At 39.0% G+C, this 24,578-nt stretch overlaps 1 protein-coding gene across 1 annotated transcript in view; it reads right to left on the reverse strand.

Annotated features, from left to right (window-relative positions):
- LOC128699003 (uncharacterized) overlaps positions 1 to 24,244 on the reverse strand; it is a 576,069-nt gene extending 551,825 nt beyond the window's left edge. Inside the window, exon 1 of the mRNA XM_053791521.2 lies at positions 24,007 to 24,244. Within this exon, the coding sequence (XP_053647496.1) occupies positions 24,007 to 24,009 (3 nt within the window). The 5' untranslated portion in view covers positions 24,010 to 24,244. The remainder of the gene's footprint in view (positions 1 to 24,006) is intronic.
- Between the last annotated feature and the right edge of the window lie 334 nt (positions 24,245 to 24,578).

Below are 24,578 nucleotides of genomic sequence, written 5' to 3' on the forward strand. Positions count from 1 at the left end.
TTCGACGGTTTGGAGTTTTGTAACTCTGATCGAGGGTTCTAACCCCACCCGTGGAATGTTTTTTTTTCTAGGGTCATGAAGGCTGCATGGTAACCTATACATCACCAGATACGAATATTTTAATCGATCATATATACGCCGTGAGAAATACACATTTCAGTGTATATACTCTGCGGTTTTCAGCTATTATTCTAAATTTCAAAGCTGGACTTTATAAGAACTTACATTTTCTTACCATATATAAATACTTCTGAATTGTAGTAAAATTTTTTAGTAATTCCTCTTTATTTCATTTAATAAACAAAATACTTATTTTAGATTTTAATTATATATATATATATATATATATATATATATATATATATATATATATATATATATATATATATATATATATATATATATATATATATATATATATATATATATATATATATATATATATATATATATATATATATATATATATATATATATATATATATATCGTGCCGAGTTAATAAAACTTGCGACTTTGGCTTAAACAGCTATGCTCTTCTTGCCGAATAAGGCAAACAAAAATTTGTGTATGCGATAATTTCGCAAAAAAACATTCTGATCTTAACGAAAAAATATACTTCATCGTATTTATTATTAAATAAATGTAAACTTGTCTAAAGCATATTTAGTTGGACTAAGCTAAATTAAATTGCGTTTATTATAATAAGATTATGCAAGTTTTCTTATGTTCTTTTGGTACAAAATTATTAATATTTACATTAACATAAATGAAATATATATATATATATATATATATATATATATATATATATATATATATATATATATATATATATATATATATATATATATATATGTGTGTGTGTGTGTGTGTGTGTGTGTGTGTGTGTGTGTGTGTGTGTACTCACCTAGTTGTACTCACCTAGTTGAGGTTGCGGGGGTCGAGTCCAAGCTCCTGGCCCCACCTCTTCACTGATCGCTACTAGGTCACTCTCATTGAACCGTGAGCGTTATCATACCTCTGCTTAAAGCTATGTATGGATCCTGCCTCCACTACATCGCTTCCCAAACTATTCCACTTACTGACTACTCTGTGGCTGAAGAAATACTTCCTAACATCCCTGTGATTTATCTGTGTCTTCAACTTCCAACTGTGTCCCCTTGTTACTGTGTCCAATCTCTGGAACATCCTGTCTTTGTCCACCTTGTCAATTCCTCTCAGTATTTTGTATGTCGTTATCATGTCCCCCCTATCTCTCCTGTCCTCCAGTGTCGTCAGGTTGATTTCCCTTAACCTCTCCTCGTATGACATACCTCTTAGCTCTGGGACTAGTCTTGTTGCAAACCTTTGCACTTTCTCTAGTTTCTTTACGTGCTTGGCTAGGTGTGGGTTCCAAACTGGTGCCGCATACTCCAATATGGGCCTAACGTACACGGTGTACAGGGTCCTGAACGATTCCTTATTAAGATGTCGGAATGCTGTTCTGAGGTTTGCTAGGCGCCCATATGCTGCAGCAGTTATTTGGTTGATGTGCGCTTCAGGAGATGTGCCTGGTGTTATACTCACCCCAAGATCTTTTTCCTTGAGTGATGTTTGTAGTCTCTGGCCCCCTAGACTGTACTCCGTCTGCGGTCTTCTTTGCCCTTCCCCAATCTTCATGACTTTGCACTTGGTGGGATTGAACTCCAGGAGCCAATTGCTGGACCAGGTCTGCAGCCTGTCCAGATCCCTTTGTAGTTCTGCCTGGTCTTCGATCGAGTGAATTCTTCTCATCAACTTCACGTCATCTGCAAACAGGGACACCTCAGAGTCTATTCCTTCCGTCATGTCGTTCACAAATAACAGAAACAGCACTGGTCCTAGGACTGACCCCTGTGGGACCCCGCTGGTCACAGGTGCCCACTCTGACACCTCGCCACGTACCATGTGTGTGTGTGTGTGTGTGTGTGTGTGTGTGTGTGTGTTTCTGTCTGTATGTGTGTGTGTGTGTGTGTCTGTCTGTCTGTATGTGTGTGTGTGTGTCTGTATGTGTGTGTGTGTGTGTGTGTGTGTGTGTGTGTGTGTGTGTGTGTGTGTGTGTGTGTGTGTGTGTGTGTGTGTGTGTGTGTGTGTGTATGTGTGTGTGTCTGTATGTGTGTGTGTGTGTGTGTGTGTGTGTGTGTGTGTGTGTGTGTGTGTGTGTGTGTGTGTGTGTGTTTCTGTCTGTATGTGTGTGTGTGTGTGTGTCTGTCTGTCTGTATGTGTGTGTGTGTGTCTGTATGTGTGTGTCTGTATGTGTGTGTGTGTGTGTGTGTGTGTGTGTGTGTGTGTGTGTGTGTGTGTGTGTGTGTGTGTGTGTGTGTGTGTGTGTGTATCTTTAAACGTATAAGAGAAAATTTTAGATAGATAGCTAGATTGATATGCAATGCAGTCGCAGACAGGCGATCTTAACACTGTAAGACAAGCCAACGGGGATGGAAATCTTAAGCACAAGTACTTTCACACGTCTTCGTGCGTCATCAGGAGCTATGCATTGTTGCAAGAACAGCATCACAAGAAATGTGGGAAAGTTTTCTCAGAGTGAGGGCAGTGTTACCACTCCACCTCACTCAGTGTACGAAGTTGTCTGTATATATACATATTTTAACGTGTAAATATGTTCTTTAATCTGTATGTATTTATTAATGCACTTTACCGTACCTATATGTTTGTGTATTTTTAAAGGACACCGGTTATCTTCCACCGAGGTAAAGTGACCCGAAAAAAAAGAAGAAACACTTTTACCCTCATTCGTCCAATCACTGTGCTGATGTATGTTCATCTCTCCCTCCCTCTGCATATATATATATATATAAGTCTACGTGTATATAACTCTGTATGTATACCTGTGTTTCATTCCCTGCTGTATGACAACTAAGATGAACTTAGGCAGTGTCATTAATGGTTCTGTGTGAGGATATGCATAAATCATGGCTCCGAGCTTCTCCTTTTGTTTTGCATATCAAATAAATATCTTTTGCATATTTCTCCAGTGTATATATACGTAGGTTGATATTTTAGTATTACATACTTTTGAAATAATATATATATATATATATATATATATATATATATATATATATATATATATATATATATATATATATAGTTGTGGTTGTGGTTGTGGTTGTGGTTGTGGTTGTGTTTGTGTGTGTGTGTGTGTGTGTGTGTGTGTGTGTGTGTGTGTGTGTGTGTGTGTGTGTGTGTGTGTGTGTGTGTGTGTGTGTGTGTGTGTGTGTGTGTGTGTGTAATTGCTTCTGTGACTATTTGAATCCTTACAGTTATCAGCATTACTAATACTACTTCTACCGCAGTCACCACCACTACCACCATCACCACAACCACCACCTCACACACCATCACTACCACCACCATTATCACCAACACCATAAAAACCACCACGATTACACCGTCACACACCACTGCAAAAAGTCGTTGTTATCACCACCACGACAACTATCACCAGCAACAACCATCACTAAAACTACCACAGGTACCATACCTACAACTACCACTATCGCCTCCACAACAATCACTGTTACTATCACCAGTACCCTCATCCCCGCAACAACCAGAATTACAACCACCACGATCACAACAACTATCACCACCAGTCATCACCACCACTACCTCCATTTCCACCACCACAACCACCCCCGGGCAAGAACCAGCCACCACCACCACACTTCCAGCACTACCACAACCACATTCTACTCTTCTCTCCCCCAAGATGCAACTTCACAAAGACCCTCAAGGTGCCTGAGCTTGCTACCACCTGCAGCTCATAAGACTGCCAACCCCACGAGCCCCTTTGTGGGGCGGGGCAGATGGCAGAGCAGAGGCCTAGCTTCTCTCTACGAGCCCCGTGAGGGCGGGGAATGTGGTTAGGCCTAGGGACAGTTGGTCCCAAAGATGAGGGGGTACTTGTACCTCGAGACACTCCCCAGATAGGGAGCCAAGGCCGGGTCACCACTACTTGGAAAAGACCCGGGCCGGGAGAATACCGGCGAATAAAAAAAAAAAAAAAAAAAAAACTTCAAGGTGGGTGTGTAGGTTCCACTGAAACACAACAGGGATTGCTCTAAGAATATCCAAACCCTGTTGTTTTTCTCTTCTCCTGCCTGTTGTCCGTTAACGGTGAGCCTTACCGTTGCTGTGCGCGCCCAGCTCTGTAAAAGGCTTATTCTGTTTGCACTTCTTTCTCGAAATTTTATTTTTCACGGGAATTTTAAAGAGTTTGTGGATTTTTGTACTTTATAAAGTGAAAGACATCAAGGTAATTATTATTATTATTATTATTATTATTATTATTATTATTATTATTATTATCATTATTATTATTATTATTATTATTATTATTATTATTATTATTATTATTATTATTATTATTATTATTATTATTATTATTATTATTATTATTATTATTATTATTATTATTATCATTATTATTATTATTATTATTATTATTATTATTATTATTATTATTATTATTATTATGATTATTATTATTATTATTATACACAGGGGAACATACGATATCTGGAATATTAGAAATATGTAAGTTTAATCTTAGGATGAGTATGGTAGCTTCGATTCCTTGCATCAAGAACCCTTCACCAACATCCGTTGGAGACAACAGATGCAACAGTACTGTTCACTTACTACTGCTGAGAGAAGGCAAAACAGCCAACTTAATAACGTTGACTTTGCGGAGAGAAATCTGAAAAGTGTGTTAGTTAGTTAGTTACCATTTGGTCCTAGGCACATGTCGATTAGACACTAGGCCTATTGTATGTGCATGCGTGTGTGTATGTGCGTGTGTGTGTGTGTGTACTCACCTATTTGTGGTTGCAGGGGTCGAGTCTTAGCTCCTGGCCCCGCCTCTTCACCGGTTGCTGTGTGTGTGTATGTGTGTGTGTATGTGTGTGTGTGTGTACAATTTCGTATCATATGTTATTTAATTAATTAATTAATTTATTAATATTTATTATATCGGTGATGCTTTACCATCTTCAAGACATGTCAAATATTACTTAGATATTCATAGTATCAGGGAACTGATCTATCAGGTTAGAAAAAAAAGTTTATCCAATGTATACATGTATTCAGGTACTGATTACATTCAGGGAAGGATTTACGTATTCAGGTACTGATTACATTCAGGGAAGGATTTACGTATTCAGGTACTGATTACATTCAGGGAAGGATTTACGTATTCAGGTACTGATTACATTCAGGGAAGGATTTACGTATTCAGGTACTGATTACATTCAGGGAAGGATTTACTATGAAACTAATGAAGCTTAAACTTCAGGGCCCCTAAACCCGGAGGGGCCCCAGAAGCTACATCATTCCACATTGCTTAAAAATTTTGGGTCTACTGTTTGAGAAAGGGTTGCGAAGGGGCCCCCATAACAGTTCATGCTTCAGGTCCCCCAAAATACAGGTCCGCCGCTGGTTACATGTATACCCTGAACCTGCACAGGGAAGGACACAACTATTTCAGAATAAATAATTAGTCTGCTGGAGCACTCTTATTAAGATCAGCTCTGAACCATCTACTGCGGGTTCCTCTCAGTACTTCTACACTCATGGACAATTCAGGACATGTACTAGAGGACACGTTTCGCCACTAGTGGATTCTTCGGCTCTGATGTAGAAGCCTCTAGTAGCGTAACGTTTTGTCTAATAAATATCGTGATCTGTACTTGTCTTTTCCCATATCGTGTCGGTAACACCAAACTATTTTCCATTTCTACTCTCGTAAGCATGCAGCGAATTTCTCTAATTGCGATATTTTGATGTCGGTTTTATTTTTCGAGATCTATGTAAATAGCGGAAAGGGTTCGGCTGAGTTTCGATCACTGGGGAATTCGTCTTCTAACATTTAGAAAGTCAAATACTTTCCCTTCCACTGGCCCTTTGTTATTGGTCAGTCGGTGGTTGACTCAAGGCTGAAGTCAAGTCTCTTATTCCAAGTCAAGTCTCTTATTCTACAAGAAATTGTGTATATATATATTTCTTGTAAGAGTTATCTTTGTTATAAATATTGTATACAGATATTCATTTATAACAAAGTTTACTAAGAAATTATTGGTGGTTGGGTTTAACTAAGCTTTGCTCGGAGCTGTTTTGCCAGGCCGGCTTTAGCATGAATTTCTGATTACTTCATCATTTTTTAATAAACATCGCGCCAAACTATAAAGCTGAGAGAGAGAGAGAGAGAGAGAGAGAGAGAGAGAGAGAGAGAGAGAGAGAGAGAGAGAGAGAGAGAGAGAACTACCCAAGTAATCACAGAAGGAAAACAAGGAAGCGAGAAACAGTGTGGAAAGATCGGTCTACCCCATTTCTTTCATCATTTAATATATGATAATTCCACTGCCTCACAAGAGGAGGAGAAAACAGACTCACGGAAGAGCATCGGAGAACTTCATCAAAGAGAATTTCTCCCAGCGGCCATTGGAGAACGCGTAATGTTGTAGGATAAGGAATATGGAGACGTGAATTACTTTTGGGAGACCCCAGGGATCCAATGTAGGTCAGTTCTCTCTAAGACTTCTAGTTTTTGGCGACATAGTCCTAGATTTAGTGACTCTGTCATCATTAGCTCTTACTGTTGAAGTTTGCTGTGACACTGTCCTTGGTATAGTGACACTGTCCTTGGAATAGTGACAGTGTCCTTGGAATAGTGGCACTTTGCTTCGTATAGTGACACTGTAATCAATAGGCCTTACTATTGAAGTTGTCTTGTTTACCGTGACACTGTCCTTGGTAAAGTGGCACTGCCCTGGCATAGTGATACTGTCCTTGGCATCGTGACATGGTCCTTGGTTTAGGTACACTGTCATCAGTAATTCTCACTGCTTAAATGTCCTTTATATCCAGAGACACTGTCTTAGGATCAGTGACACTTTCCTCAGCAGATCATTTAAAACCCTTAATTTTCAGTGGCACTGTCCTAGATTGACAAACACTGTGTTTTAAGCAGTTCTCAATATCTAAGAGACCTATTTCCTCTTGGCATTGTTCTAGGTTCACCAACACTGTCATCACTCTTCAGATACTGTCCCAGCCAGTGTCTTAGAGCTAGTGACAATGCCATCTTTAACTCTGAAGACACTTACCTAGAATTTAATGACAGGCACTCACGAAAATATCTAATGGCACTGTTGAAAGTAACTTACGATGACACTGACTAGGAAAGAAAAAAAATATGATGTCAGTTTCCTCACTCTCTGAAGACAATGGTTTCAATGTCCTTTCTGACCAAGTCATATTTGTCTTCCGCTAACGACCACCTCTGTCGTTACGTGTGACGAGTGTGTGTGTGTGTGTGTGTCTGTGTGTGTGTGTGTGTGTGTGTGTGTGTGTGTGTGTGTATGTGTGCATTTTATTTATTTACTCCCCTTCACAATAAAGCAAATCTTTCTCATTGTATTAACACATTTGAACTTGTAGTCTCCAAATGTCTCATCGCTCAGTTTTCTCTCGTATCATATATTCCGTTCCTATTAGCTTTATCTCTGAATTTCTCAAAAGCTGTCAGCATATCTTCTATGGTTTTCTTACCTTTTATTAATATGGGATCAGATTCTTTTAACTAGCTTCGAATCTCAAACGTAGTTGTTTTGGGGTCAAATTTATAGTTAATTAGTGACAAGACAGTAACAAAGGCCTTTTGACAGTCTAAGAATAAACAGCCCAGACGTTAATTAAGGTTAATTAAGGTTAATTAAGCAGACTTTACAATCTCTATACTCATTTTTCATGTGAGTTTGTCACTTATCTTCTTTATTTAATCCTCATTATCTTCTCCGTTACTTAGCAACGCACGCATATCACCTATAATGATCTGTAGTTTACCATCCCATATCTATTTCTGGAGGATTTGTGTTACATTCGCAGTTTGTGATTAGCTGTTGATTCATGTTAGTGGTCTGCATAGCATCTCTGTCGCTTCCTTCAGTATCCTTGCTGAGATTTTATCAGATTTCATTTTTTGTGCGTTTTTAGTTCAATCAGTTAGATTATTTTGTTTGAATCGAAGCCTGAGCCCATGGTGGTTATAAATTAGACATATGTGCAACTCTTGGGTATCTTTATTGAGGAAACGTTTCGCCACACAGTGGCTTTATCAGCTTGCCTAACCTTTGGGCACAACCTACATTCATACTGGACAAATGTGACACCACCTACGACTGCTGCACCTCTCTTGCCTACGGTATATAAGCTACTTCTCTGCACATATGCTGTATTCTATACAGGATTGATGGACTGACCACATCGACTCAAGGTTGAGGGACTGATTACCTCATTCTCCTCCTGTTCTTCCCGTTTCTCCATTGTATGGACTGATGAAGCCACTGTGTGGCGAAACGTTTCCTCAATAAAGATACCCAAGAGTTGCACATGTGTCTAATTTATCAACATGTCGGTTCTCTGAACCATTCATCTACAATGGTGGTTATAATTTTTTTAGGGGGGGAGGATTCTGAAACGTTCTTGGTTCATTTCCATCTCTCGCGTTATATATACATATTTCTTTGGCCCTTTTGTTCTTAACTTAATTACGATGTTTATCAAAACATGAGGCGCCTTTGTGCTTCTCCCTCTCCTATCGTGTTGACATAAATCTTTCAGTGAGTTTTTTTGTGTTTCTTTACAAGGAAGTCTGTCACGTCATTTGTTTTAATTTGTGTGTGTGTGTGTGTGTGTGTGTGTGTGTGTGTGTGTGTGTGTGTGTGTGTGTGTGTGTGTTGTCTTCCTTCTTTTTTCCTCTACGTACATCTGTAAAATTTCTTCTCTACATTTTCTTTCTGGCGGACTCGGCTATTACCCACAGAGACCTGGGGGAGGGAGCTCCAGTCAGCCGTACGAACTAATGTCTCCAAGAACGAGATAACATATTTTTATACGCTTATGCTGGAGCGGCGAGAAGAGCATGATGGAGCGAGAGAGAGAGAGAGAGAGAGAGAGAGAGAGAGAGAGAGAGAGAGAGAGAGTGGTAGCACTGGACATTGCTGGCGCTTTCGACCGGGTGTGGCACCAGGGCCTCTTAGCAAAACTTCAAGCACTGGGAATTGCAGGCTCTACGCTATGTCTCCTCAGTGATTACCTTCATGGTAGATCTCTAAGTGTAGTTCTCAGTGGAACGGAATCAGCAAGACATCCTACTGGGGCAAGTGTTCCACAAGGAAGCGTGCTGGGTCCATTGTTATGGAATGTCTACTTCAATGACCTTCTTCATCTCATCCCAGAATCACATACATATGCAGACGACTGTACACTGACATTCACTTATCCAAGAGAAGAAATGCCAGCTGCTCTGAGCTACATCAATCACCAGCTAAGAGCTATATCAGCTTGGGGACTTAGATGGCAAGTAACATTTGCACCCGAGAAAACGCAAATGATGATCGTCTCTAGGCACCATGATGGTAATGCTGGTGCAGTAATAAGGATGAATGGGAGGGTGTCGGCACTTGGAGAAGAAGTTGATATCCTTGGGGTGAAATTTGACTCCAAACTAACCATGAAGAACCATGTTGTAAATCTTACAAACAAGGCAGCCAGGAAGCTTACAGCTCTTCGCCGTATCTCGCATCTGCAAGATTCTGTACGAGGCACAAGTACGCTCACACCTTGAGTATGCTCCGCTTTCTTGGTGTGCCTGCCCCCCCGTCTCATCTGTGACTGCTTGACAGACTAGAGAACAGAGCAAGACGTCTCATCTCTCGCCTGGACCCATCCTGGATAGATCTGTCATTTCAGCAGAGCCTTCAACACAGGAGGGATGTAGGTGGCCTTACTGTTATGTACAAGGCCAATATTGTCAAAGTACCACACTTGCATCCACTTCGAGGACAGCGTGAAACAAGCTTTTATGCCACAAGACGGGCAGAAAGCAGCAACTTCACTCTGGCTGTACCCTTCTCCAGAACATCACTCCATCTGAGATCATTTATCCCCAGGATGACTCGTGTATGGAACACATTTGTACAGCATAATGATGTCAACGAGATAAAGTCAGTTGATCAAATGAAAATGCTCGCCCACAGATGGCTCCAACTTCATCCTGTTCCCTACTTGTATGTCTCATAACAATAAAAATGCTTTCAAATGAGCTGATGTAGGTAACAGCTCTTAGCTTGCCAATAAAGTTAGGAAACCTTAACCTGTAAATAGCCTGTCAATAAAGCTAGGGATCCTTAACCTTGCCAAACCCTGTGTAAAGAGAGAGAGAGAGAGAGAGAGAGAGAGAGAGAGAGAGAGAGAGAGAGAGAGAGAGAGAGAGAGAGAGAGAGAGAGAGAGAGAGAGAGAGAGAGAGAGAGAGAGAGAGAGAGCGAAGGCAGACAGATAGACAGGCAGACAGATAGACAAGTGAACAAGTGGAAATGTCAGAAGTTTTAACTGCAACTTGTGGGTTACCTCTGAAAACACAATTCTTTCTTACAACAACTGTGCATAAAACATCACGGACGCTCCTTCTTAAGTGTTCTCTCTCTCTCTCTCTCTCTCTCTCTCTCTCTCTCTCTCTCTCTCTCTCTCTCTCAACTTACTCAGCCTTAAGTTATCGTATTTCTTTCCCCAGAAAATCGTTCTCCTGCTCCGTTTTACCTTCATTTACTAGTGGGGCCGCTGGATTTCTTTCAATAATGACTTTATTTTTTTCAGATCAATCAGTAATACATCCACCAGGCACAATCATTATCAATTAATATTAAATTTATTTTTTCCTCACTGGGTCGTTATATGAGTGAAGTTTTTTCTCTCAGTGGGTCGTTCAATGAGGGAAATTGAACAACTGTTTCCTTACACACAGAAAACAGTTGAATGAGCGGAGATACTGAACAGTTCAGTATTTTTTTTTTTTTGGCAAGGGTGATCAACGCTAAAGAACTGTGTAATATGCATTAAACTTGAGGGACTGACCACCTCACACTTCTTCCGTTATCCCCTCGGTCATCCTAAGATACGTAATGCCAAAGGAGAAAGATTATTGGAACTGATATTCAGAAATTACAAGTCTACTTTAAAATTTAGAAAAAGAAATTGTATGAGATTGAAACTGTTTACACACACACACACACACACACACACACACACACACACACACACACACACACACACACGCTCACACACACACACACACCCACACACACACACACACACACCCACACACACACACACAATTGGAAGCTGAAGACTTAGATGAGCCAAAGGGATGTTAGAAAGTATTTCTTCAGGCACAGAGTTGTTAGGAAGTGGAATACTCTGGCAAGCGATGTAGTGGAGGCAGGAACCATACATAGTTTTAAGAAGAGGTATGGTAAAGCTCATGGAACAGGGAGAGGTAGGACCCAGTAGCGGTCAGTGAAGAGACGGGGCCAGGAGCTGAGTATCGACCCCTACAACCACAATTAAGTGAGTACAATTAGGTGAGTACACACAATATACAAAAATATATAAGTACTTGCTGGACGCAAGAGAATTATATTGACATTTGAGCAGCAATTTCAGTCTTACGAAGCCAGTATCGAAATGTCAACGATTCTGTTGAGGTGCCCATAATTTAACAGTCTTGCGGATTACTCTCGCAAGACACGACGATGTGTGACATGAAGATGTGTACCAGGAGATAGTACCGAGGCTGAAACAATTCACTCAAAACCCGCACTTCGGAAGCAAAGTTTAGGACTGCGTTTCGGTCTCCTGGGCTTTTGTCAGATCAGAATGATCCAAGACGGACCGAAACGTCATCCTAACGTTTCTCTCCCAAAAACGTTTTCTTATTGTGAAATGATGATATATATATATATATATATATATATATATATATATATATATATATATATATATATATATATATATGTATATATATATATATATATATATATATATATATATATATATATATATATATATATATATATATATATATATATATATATATATATATGTATATATATATATATATATATATATATATATATATATATATATATATATATATATATATATATATATATATATATATATATATGTATATATATATATATATATATATATATATATATATATATATATATATATATATATATATATATATATATATACACATATATATAGATATATATATTATTATTATCATTATTATCACACTGGCCGATTCCCACCAAGGCAGGGTGGCCCGAAAAAGAAAAACTTTCACCATCATTCACTCCATCACTGTCTTGCCAGAAGGGTGCTTTACACCCCATCCTTCAGAGTGCAGGCACTGTACTCCCCATCTCCAGGACTCAAGTCCGGCCTGCCGGTTTCCCTGAATCCCTTCATAAATGTTACTTTGCTCACACTCCAACAGCACGTCAAGTATTAAAAACCATTTGTCTCCATTCACTCCTATCAAACACGCTCACGCATGCCTGCTGGAAGTCCAAGAACCTCGCACACAAAACCTCCTTTACCCCCTCCATCCAACCTTTCCTAGGCCGACCCCTACCCCGCCTTCCTTCCACTACAGACTGATACACTCTTGAAGTCATTCTGTTTCGCTCCATTCTCTCTACATGTCCGAACCACCTCAACAACCCTTCCTCAGCCCTGTGGACAACAGTTTTGGTAATCCCGCACCTCCTCCTAACTTCCAAACTACGAATTCTCTGCATAATATTCACACCACACATTGCCCTCAGACATGACATCTCCACTGCCTCCAGCCTTCTCCTCGCTGCAACATTCATCATCCATGCTTCACACCCATTTAAGAGCGTTGGTAAAACTATATATATATATATATATATATATATATATATATATATATATATATATATATATATATATATATATATATATATATATATATATATATATATATATATATATATGTACATATATATATATATATATATATATATATATATATATATATATATACATATGTATATATATATATATATATATATATATATATATATATATATATATATATTATATATATATATATATATATATATATATATATATATATATATATATATATATATATATATATATATATATATATATATATATATATATATATATATATATATATATATATATATACAGAAGGCACATAAGAACGGTAGGCAGAGATGTATGAAAAAAAAGATCAGACGGGCTGTGGTTCGTACGTCGGTTTACGTACAGCCAGCAGTAACAGCCTGGTTGATCAGACTTTCATCCACCACGAGACCTGGTCTCAGACCGGGCCGCGAGGTCGTTGACCTCCGAAACACTCTCCAGGTAAACTCCAGGTATCAACTACAACAAGTTTTCTGGTTTGTGCGAGTGTCCAGTAAGTTGACATGCACACGACGATATTATATAAGCCAGAAACCAAGCTTGTGTACACACAAAAAAGGAGGTATACACAAGGTATACACAATGAGTTTATTCTGTTAGTGGGTTGGATTTGTGAAGGACGTGCCTAGTATGGGCCAACAGGCTTACTGTGCAGTGTTCCTCCTTCCTTTTGTGCTTGTGTTCTTATAAATGCCAAGGCGTAGGGTAACTCCCTGGTTTCTCCCAGAGCTAATGTCAGTGCAAAGCGACGTAAAACTCACTTATCCCCCACCAACATTCCCAGGATAATGCACAGAAGCCACCAACGTCTCGGGAAGACAGAAGCAAGCCAGCCGAGGTTTCCGTGTCAGTCTGAGGTTGCCAGAGGGACCTCTAATGAGGCAGCTCACAGCACCGTCTCAAGTAATGACCTTCAACAATATGAAGAAATTTTCCGCCAGGATTAGAGTCAGGTTAATTGCTAGAGAGTATAAATAATATCTTATATCTTGTTGATAGTATAACTTGTAAAACTAGTCAATTAGCAAGAACTCATTTAAAATTAAGTCCTTTCTATAATTTTCTCTTATACGTTTAAAGAGATATTTTTTCATTTATGTTAATGTAAAAATTAATAATTTTGAACCAAAAGAACCTTAGAAAACTTACCTAACCTTATTATGACAAGCGCAATTTAATTTAGCCTAATCCAACAAAATATATTTTAGATAAGTTTACAATAATTTAATAATTCTGCTGGATACAGTAGCCTTTAGGTATACATAATTTATTGAGTGAGAGGCATATACTGCTTGGTGTATATACTCTAAAAGAAATACTCCTCTCGGTGTACAGTATATACACTGGTGTTTGCAAAGTATATTTTCTTGAACTAATAATAATAATTAATAATGTTACTTTATTCATTAGACCGAAAATAAAGTTATTATGTATCTAGCATCAGCGAGTGATAACATGGCCGCTAAGAGAGAATTACAGTTTTTATTGTGTGAATTAGTAATTAGCAAGGAGGCGAGGATTGTACACGAGTTCATGTGAAGGGGATTGGAAATACAGCTTGGGAGGGGGTGAAAGGAAGAGTCTGAGATTGGAGACCTGAGTTGTTGATCGGAAGGGGGCTGATTGGACGTTGAGGTGACTCAAAGTATTGATTGGAAGTGGAAATATCCTAAAACTTAGATGAGTCATAGGGATGTTAGGAAGTACTTCTTCAGCCGAGTTATCAGGATGTGGAACAATCTGAAGAGAGAAGTAGTGGGGGCAGGGTTCATACATAGCTTTAAGAAGAGGCACGATAAGGCTCGTGGAGCCGGGAGAGAGTGGACCTAGTAGCGACTATCTAAGAGGCCGGGCTAGAAGATGTGAATCGCCTCCTGCAACCACATATAGGCGAGTGCACACACACACACACACGCACACATACACACACACACACACACACACACACACACACACACACACACACACACACACACACACACACACACACACACACACACACACACACACACACACAAGATTTAAGAAAGAAGAGATGATCAAACGCGAGATGAAAGGAAGATGCGCAATGCACTGGGTAACATTATCAAAGATTTCTCCACAGAGAAATCTAGGAAGACACCAGGGTGGAGAGATACCAGAGATAAGGACAGACAGTAAGGGAACTGGACCAAAAGCAACAACTGCTGGATGTAATCAACAAAGGATTAAGGGAAAGGGGAGTTACAATATCTAACCATCTGTATACACAACCAACACCGACCAAAAGTATGGGGTTCTATATACCAATTTACAAGTCAGTACTCCACAGATGGGAAATTACGGATGTTTACACAGTAGTTACTGGTGATCAGTGGCTAATTGTTATTTTTATAGCGCATCGGCCGTCTCCCACGAAGGCAGGTGACCCCGAATAGAAAGAAGAAATAGTTTCACCGTCATTCGTTCATTCATTATTTCAGAAGTGTGTCGATAGCACATCCGGGATAACACCTTCATATATAAACATTTATTATTATTATTATTATTATTATTATTATTATTATTATTATTATTATTATTATTATTATTATTATTATTATTATTATTATTATTATTATTTTCTATTACGTTGAGTAAAAAAAAATTACACGTGCGTGAAGATATATTTTGACAATTAAAATCACACTATTCTTATATTTTTAATATATTTTCACTTGGCAAACAGTTGTGCTTTTTACAAGCTGGGGCCAGGAGCTGCGAATCGACCCATGTAAACACAATTTGGAATGTATACATATGCCGAATGGCAAGAGAAATAAACGTGATATAACTGCATTTACGTTCCGTAATATTTATTTAAATATACCACTACTCTTTTTAAAAATGTATTTCTTATCATGATTGACTGGCACAAAGAAAAAACACATTTCCCATCACTCGCACACAGGCTGCCTTTTCTAAAATGCTCTGATATCGAGTTTGAGCGACATCCCCACTGACTCACAACATCCCCACTGACTCACAACATCCCCACTGACTCACAACATCCCCACTGACTCACAACATCCCCACTGACTCACAACATCCCCACTGACTCACAACATCCCCACTGACTTACAACATCCCCACTGACTCACAACATCCCCACTGACTCACAACATCCCCACTGACTCACAACTTCCCCACTGACTCACAACATCCCCACTGACTCACAACATCCCCACTGACTCACAACATCCCCACTGACTCACAACATCCCCACTGACTCACAACATCCCCACTGACTCACAACATCCCCACTGACTCACAACATCCCCACTGACTCACAACATCCCCACTGACTCACAACATCCCCACTGACTCACAACATCCCCACTGACTCACAACATCCCCACTGACTCACAACATCCCCACTGACTCACAACATCCCCACTGACTCACAACATCCCCACTGACTCACAACATCCCCACTGACTCACAACATCCCCACTGACTCACAACATCCCCACTGACTCACAACATCCCCACTGACTCTCAACATCCCCACTGACTCACAACATCCCCACTGACTCACAACATCCCCACTGACTCTCAACATCCCCACTGACTCACAACATCCCCACTGACTCACAACATCCCCACTGACTCACAACATCCCCACTTAATCTACATGGTGCTGCTGACATATTTCCCACCTCTTGAACTCAAGTTCTGAATCCCTTTAGCATTTTCTCGCTTTCTAGTAACTCCAACACGTTAAATCTCAAGACTCACTTATCAGCTCTCACACGTTCACATATATATATACCTGCTGGATGCCCAAGCCCTTGCAGCTCAAAACCTTCTTCAAACACTCTCTTTGATCTTTCCTGAGGAGGCACATATCCCTCCTTTCTTCAGTCTAGGATGTATACTCCGTCCCAATGAATGATGATGAATGTTAGTGAATGATGATGAATGTTAGTGAATGATATCCTCCTCTTCCCTAGATGTTATATGACTCCTACTGGTTTAACACTTTCCCATGAATATAATAACAATAATAGCACCAGCAACAACAACAACAGCAACAATAATAATAATAATATCAGTAATATAATAATAATAATAATAATAATAATAATAATAATAATAATAATAATAATAATAATAATAATAATAATAATAATAATAATAATAATAATAATAATAATAATAATAATAATAATAATAATGACAATAATAATTAATGTTTATTTTGAATGGAATGTAGAATGATGAAGAACATGGTTAGAATGATATTTACTTCGAGTCATAGTAAATTAATAACGTTGACGATGAATAGAAATGATGAAGAATATTAAGGATCGTCAATGGTCAATGAGAGAAATTTAAACATTTCCATTAAAAGTCATTTTGAAGAGTAAGGTTATCGACAGTAATGTATTATGCAGTCAGTAACAGTCTGAGTGAACAGAGAGTTGGGGACGCTGTTAGCAGACGGTGGAGAGAACCTTCAATACTCCCTGTGATTCTGAATAACAAACAACATTCGTTGAAGCAGACACGATGGTAAACAGGAAGAATTAATGAACGTTCAATGAATGATAAACGAACAGTGAACTTTTGAATAAAACGCCACAGCTGAGTAGATGGAACAGTTCACACCTGACCTTTAATACCATAAGTTTGAAGAATTAGTAAATAACCCATAATTCCATAGCTGGAATAATTCACATCGTTATAATGATAATACCATCGTTGGAACAACTCAGAACTAGGCAACTATTATTAACATAGGCCTACTGGCCTATACTAGACAGGTTTAACTCACATCTATTCATGTACCAGTGTAACCTATATTTTATGCTACCCAAAGTTAGGTTAGGTTAGGTTAGGTTAGGTTAGGTTAGGTTAGGTTAGGATAGGTTAGGGTAGGTTAGGTTAGGTTAGGGTAGGTTAGGTTAGGTTCGGTTCGCTTAGGTTAGGTTAGGTTAGGTTAGGTTAGGTTCGGTTCGCTTAGGTTAGGTTAGGTTAGGTTAGGTTAGGTTAGGTTAGGTTCGGTTCGCTTAGGTTAGGGTAGGTTAGGTTAGGTTAGGGTAGGTTAGGTTAGGTTCGGTTCGCTTAGGTTAGGTTAGGTTAGGTTAGGTTAGGGTATGTTAGGTTAGGGTAGCTTAGGTTGGATAGGTTAGGTTAGGTTAGATACCTGATAGTTTGTTCTACTCCTCTGCAACTCTATTGCCAAACCAATACTCTCCATATACTTCCTAAATCTATATTTCTCCAACTTGAAATCCATTGCTGCGAGTCCTGCCATTTACCTGAAATTTGCCTGGAGAGGGTTTCGGGAGTCAGCGCCCCCTCGGCTTGGTCTGAGACCAGGCCTCATGATGGATCAGGGTCTGATCAACCAGGCTGTTACTGCTGGCCGCACGCAAGCGGTTGATGTCCGCTTGGTTAGATATTTTTAACCAGTCTTCTAAGTCTCCTTCGTTTATTCTTGTTTGCCGCTTGTATACTCTGGGTGTCCCGTAGCTAAATTACTGGTGCACGCAGCTCACACACTGACGTCCGTGGTTCGATCCCCGGTACGGGTGGAAACATTAGGACATGTTCCTTAAGATACCTGCTGTCCATGTTCACCTAGAAGTAGATAGGTACCTGGGTGTAAGGCAACTGGTGTGGATCACATCCTGGGGACAAAATTAATCAAATTTGCCCGAAATGCTCGGCATAACAAGGGGCTTTTTATATAGTAGTATGTCACTGATTTCAACTAGGCCTATATACCTAGTACATGCCTTACGAAATCATAATGACACGATTGCAAACAAATCATACCACGGGTGGGGTTAGAACCCGCGATCAGAGACTCTGTGACCGCGAGTTCTAACCCCACCCGTAGTATGGCTTGTACATGTACATGGAGAAATAAAGACTATTATTATTATTTGTTTTAATATGATTAATCATATTTCTCGCAATTCTACGCCTGTCCAAAGACTGTATGTTCAATGCTTTCAGTTTTGGAAAGCTTTTAAATACAGGGAATTAACATCGTAATCCTTCTCCGTATATTTTCGATTGACAAATAACCCGCACATAAAAGAGAGAAGCTTACGACGACGTTTCGGTCCGACTTGGACCATTGACAAAGTCACAGTGTGACTTTGTCAATGGTCCAAGTCGGACTGAAACGTCGTCGTAAGCTTCTCTCTTGTATGTGCGGGTTATTTGTGTATCGTTCCAGTCACGGTATTATGCCTTTTTGTTATTTTCGATTGCATTTATGTCTTTCCAGTAATGTGGAGACCAGAACTGAGCAGCATAATCTAAAGGAGGTTCGACAAATGATATTAAACCCTTAAACTGTCCAAACAGATCTATGTTCACAGGAATAGTACTCCAAAAGTAGATCTACCTTTTCTTACATATTTTCAAATATAACAAAAAAAAAATAGATCAAAAAAAAAGATTTATATTTTTTTATATACTTTCAAATGTTGAAAAAACGTAAATCTACGTTTGGACATTTTAAGTTGAAGTTCTACCTTAGGCCTTCTGTTATCTGTATTTCGTAGATGGAGCAGTTCATAGGCAACCCAGTATACCGTCGCTGGAATAATTCACAGCTGAACCAAAATACCATCGCTGGAACGATTCAGAAGTAACCCACAATACTATACATGAAACAATTCACATCTGGCCCACAGTGCTGTACATGGAACAATTCACAACTAACCCACAGTACTGTACATGGAACAATTCACAACTAACCCACAGTACTGTACATGGAACAATTCACAACTAACCCACAGTACTGTACATGGAACAATTCACAACTAACCCACAGTACTGTACATGGAACAATTCACAACTAACCCACAGTACTGTACATGGAACAATTCACAACTAACCCACAGTACTGTACATGGAACAATTCACAACTAACCCACAGTACTGTACATGGAACAATTCACAACTAACCCACAGTACTGTACATGGAACAATTCACAACTAACCCACAGTACTGTACATGGAACAATTCATAACTAACCCACAGTACTGTACATGGAACAATTCACAACTAACCCACAGTACTGTACATGGAACAATTCACAACTAACCCACAGTACTGTACATGGAACAATTCACAACTAACCCACAGTACTGTACATGGAACAATTCACAACTAACCCACAGTACTGTACATGGAACAATTCACAACTAACCCACAATACTGTACATGGATCAAAATCACAACTAACCCACAGTATTGTACATGGAACAATTCACAACTAACCCACAATATTGTACATGGAACAACTCACAACTAACCTACAATACTGTACAAGGATCAAAATCACAACTAACCCACAATTTTGTACATGGAACAATTCACAACTAACCCACAATATTGTACATGGAACAACTCACAACTAACCTACAATATTGTACACGGTTCAAAATCACAACTAACCTACAATACTGTACATGGAACAATTCACAACTAACCCACAATACTGTACATGGAACAATTCACAACTAACCCACAATACTGTACATGGAACAATTCACAACTAACCCACAATACTGTACATGGAACAATTCACAACTAACCCACAATACTGTACATGGAACAATTCACAACTAACCCACAATACTGTACATGGAACAATTCACAACTAACCCACAATACTGTACATGGAACAATTCACAACTAACCCACAATACTGTACATTTAACAATTCACAACTAACCCACAGTACTGTACATGGAACAATTCACAACTAACCCACAGTACTGTACATGGAACAATTCACAACTAACCCACAATATTGTACATGGAACAACTCACAACTAACCTACAATACTGTACAAGGATCAAAATCACAACTAACCCACAATTTTGTACATGGAACAATTCCCAACTAACCCACAATATTGTACATGGAACAACTCACAACTAACCTACAATACTGTACACGGATCAAAATCACAACTAACCCACAATACTGTACATGGAACAATTCACAACTAACCCACAATACTGTACATGGAACAATTCACAACTAACCCACAATACTGTACATGGAACAACTCACAACTAACCTACAATACTGTACACGGATCAAAATCACAACTAACCCACAATACTGTACATGGAACAATTCACAAATAACCCACAATACTGTACATGGAACAATTCACAACTAACCCACAATACTGTACATGGAACAATTCACAACTAACCCATTATTGGAGAGAAAAATTTGAAGCGCTTCTCGGTCCGTTACGTTTTGGAGATTTGATAATTTTCCAGGAGCGTCCGAAACGTCGTGAAGCATCCTCTTCAAAGTTTGGGTTAGTTTTGATTATAGTGAATAATAATATTTTCATGGCAAAGAGCTAAACCCGTATGGGCCATACAAGGCCCTAGGGGAATGAGAGGTATGTGTGTGCTGGGGTCAAATCATTTTTTGATCCGAGGAATGGGACTGCAGGAAAGGCAGACTCAGCTGGAACAACATTTCGCCCTTGTACGGCCTTGACAAGCCAGAGGCAAAACGTTTAACCCATTAAGCACCTTTGGCTGCGACGTTTTTCTTCAATGTTTTCTTCAGTTGAAGGGCTCTAATCCCTCGGATTTAGAGCCCTTCAATAACATCAATAAAAGGGGAGAAAATTTAATAATTGTTACAAAGAGAACATAATCTTACGCTTTTATTTTCTTAAAAAAATAAGGTGCATATGCACCAACTGGGCATCTTATTGTGGACACGTTTCGCCCAGTAAAGATCCAGAATGTATCCACGATACGTTCTTCAGCACGTTTCTCAATGGTATGATGAGTTGAAGAATGAGAGACGCTTGTGCAACATTCGGGGGGCATATTCATTGCAGAAGTGTCTCAATATTCTCAAGTGTTGCATAAGTGTCTCAATATTCTCAAGTGTTGCATAAGTGTCTCAATATTTTCAAGTGTTGCATAAGTGTCTCAATATTACCAAGTGTTGCATAAGTGTCTCAATATTCCCAAGTGTTGCATAAGTGTCTCAATATTACCAAGTGTTGCATAAGTGTCTCAATATTCCCAAGTGTTGCATAAGTGTCTCAATATTCCCAAGTGTTGCATGAGTGTCTCAATATTCCCAAGTGTTGTATAAGTGTCTCAATATTCCCAAGTGTTGCATAAGTGTCTCAATATTCCCAAGTGTTGCATAAGTGTCTCAGTATTCCCAAGTGCTGCATAAGTGTCTCAATATTCCCAAGTGTTGCATAAGTGTCTCAATATTACCAAGTGTTGCATAAGTGTCTCAATATTCCCAAGTGTTGCATAAGTGTCTCAATATTCCCAAGTGTTGCATAAGTGTCTCAATATTCCCAAGTGTTGCATGAGTGTCTCAATATTCCCAAGTGTTGTATAAGTGTCTCAATATTACCAAGTGTTGCATAAGTGTCTCAATATTCCCAAGTGTTGCATAAGTGTCTCAATATTACCAAGTGTTGCATAAGTGTCTCAATATTGCCAAGTGTTGCATAAGTGTCTCAATATTCCCAAGTGTTGCATAAGTGTCTCAATATTCCCAAGTGTTGCATAAGTGTCTCAATATTCCCAAGTGTTGCATGAGTGTCTCAATATTCCCAAGTGTTGTATAAGTGTCTCAATATTACCAAGTGTTGCATAAGTGTCTCAATATCCCCAAGTGTTGCATAAGTGTCTCAATATTACCAAGTGTTGCATAAGTGTCTCAATATTGCCAAGTGTTGCATAAGTGTCTCAATATTCCCAAGTGCTGCATAAGTGTCTCAGTATTCCCAAGTGTTGCATAAGTGTCTCAATATTCCCAAGTGTTGCATAAGTGTCTCAATATTCCCAAGTGTTGCATAAGTGTCTCAATATTCCCAAGTGTTGCATAAGTGTCTCAATATTCCCAAGTGTTGCATAAGTGTCTCAATATTCCCAAGTGTTGCATAAGTGTCTCAATATTCCCAAGTGTTGCATAAGTGTCTCAATATTCCCAAGTGTTGCATAAGTGTCTCAATATTCCCAAGTGTTGCATAAGTGTCTCAATATTCCCAAGTGCTGCATAAGTGTCTCAGTATTCCCAAGTGTTGCATAAGTGTCTCAATATTCCCAAGTGTTGCATAAGTGTCTCAATATTCCCAAGTGTTGCATAAGTGTCTCAATATTCCCAAGTGTTGCATGAGTGTCTCAATATTCCCAAGTGTTGCATAAGTGTCTCAATATTCCCAAGTGTTGCATAAGTGTCTCAATATTCCCAAGTGTTGCATAAGTGTCTCAATATTCCCAAGTGTTGCATAAGTGTCTCAATATTCCCAAGTGTTGCATAAGTGTCTCAATATTCCCAAGTGTTGCATAAGTGTCTCAATATTCCCAAGTGTTGCATAAGTGTCTCAATATTCCCAAGTGTTGCATAAGTGTCTCAATATTCCCAAGCGTTGCATAAGTGTCTCAATATTCCCAAGTGTTGCATAAGTGTCTCAATATTCCCAAGTGTTGCATAAGTGTCTCAATATTCCCAAGTGTTGCATAAGTGTCTCAATATTACCAAGTGCTGCATAAGTGTCTCAATATTACCAAGTGCTGCATAAGTGTCTCAATATTCCCAAGTGTTGCATAAGTGTCTCAATATTACCAAGTGCTGCATAAGTGTCTCAATATTACCAAGTGTTGCATAAGTGTCTCAATATTACCAAGTGTTGCATAAGTGTCTCAATATTCCCAAGTGTTGCATAAGTGTCTCAATATTCCCAAGTGTTGCATAAGTGTCTCATTCTTCAGCTTCTCGGTTTTGTTTTGTTTTTCAAAATATTTACATCGTATTTGTTAATGAGAAACGAAATATGGTTTGTGGCATTTATTCTAGTAGACGTTTCGCCCACCAGAGCTCTAATCAATTAGTCCCTAGTGGACGAAATGTCTTCGTAAAATTCCTTAAACCGCATGTTTTGATCTTATTTACATTCGTCAGTACATTTCTTAAAGTAGAGTTAATTATCTCAAGAAATATTAGCTACATTCTCCGGCACATTCATGTACCTGTAAACCCATTTGTCTAAATACATTCTCCAACATTCCTTAGTCTACTTGTAAATAATTTGTCTAAATAAATCTTTGATGCATTCTCCAGCACATTCCTTAATGTAGACTCACCATCGTGCAGAAGAGTTCCTCTGTCGGAGGCTGGTATCGGGAGGAATTGTATCTCTCAGAGGGCGTAGAGATGCTGAGGGTCGTCAACCACAACACATTGTCAAAATCCCGTGAGTTCGCCTCTTTCTACACTTGCAACTAGTAAGTTATTCCACAAACACATGCTAGAGGGACCTTATATGCATCTGGAGCAGCTATCAGTGTTTACACTGAACATCAGCATTCAGAGAGAGAGAGAGAAAACACGAGAAATTTAAAAAACAATAAATAGAATCAAATGCAATGAGAAATCTGATATATATATATATATATATATAAAACACTCGTAGTTGGGTTAATTTTCTTTGTTAACGAGGAAATAAGACGTTAGTTCCCGAGCGAGAATCGGCACGGGTGCATTCTTGTCAGTGTGTGTTTGTGTGTGTGTGTGTGTATGTGTGTGTTTGTGTGGGTGGTGTGCGAATACACACACACACCGCTTCACCCACCCACCTCCTAGGCAACACTGGCTGGCTGACTCTCTCTCTCTCTCGCCATGGATAAAATTACTGAGCGCCTGCGCATAGAATCGC

Source organism: Cherax quadricarinatus, chromosome 55 (assembly GCF_038502225.1).
Source record: "Cherax quadricarinatus isolate ZL_2023a chromosome 55, ASM3850222v1, whole genome shotgun sequence".
NCBI classification, from domain to species: Eukaryota; Metazoa; Arthropoda; class Malacostraca; order Decapoda; family Parastacidae; genus Cherax; species Cherax quadricarinatus.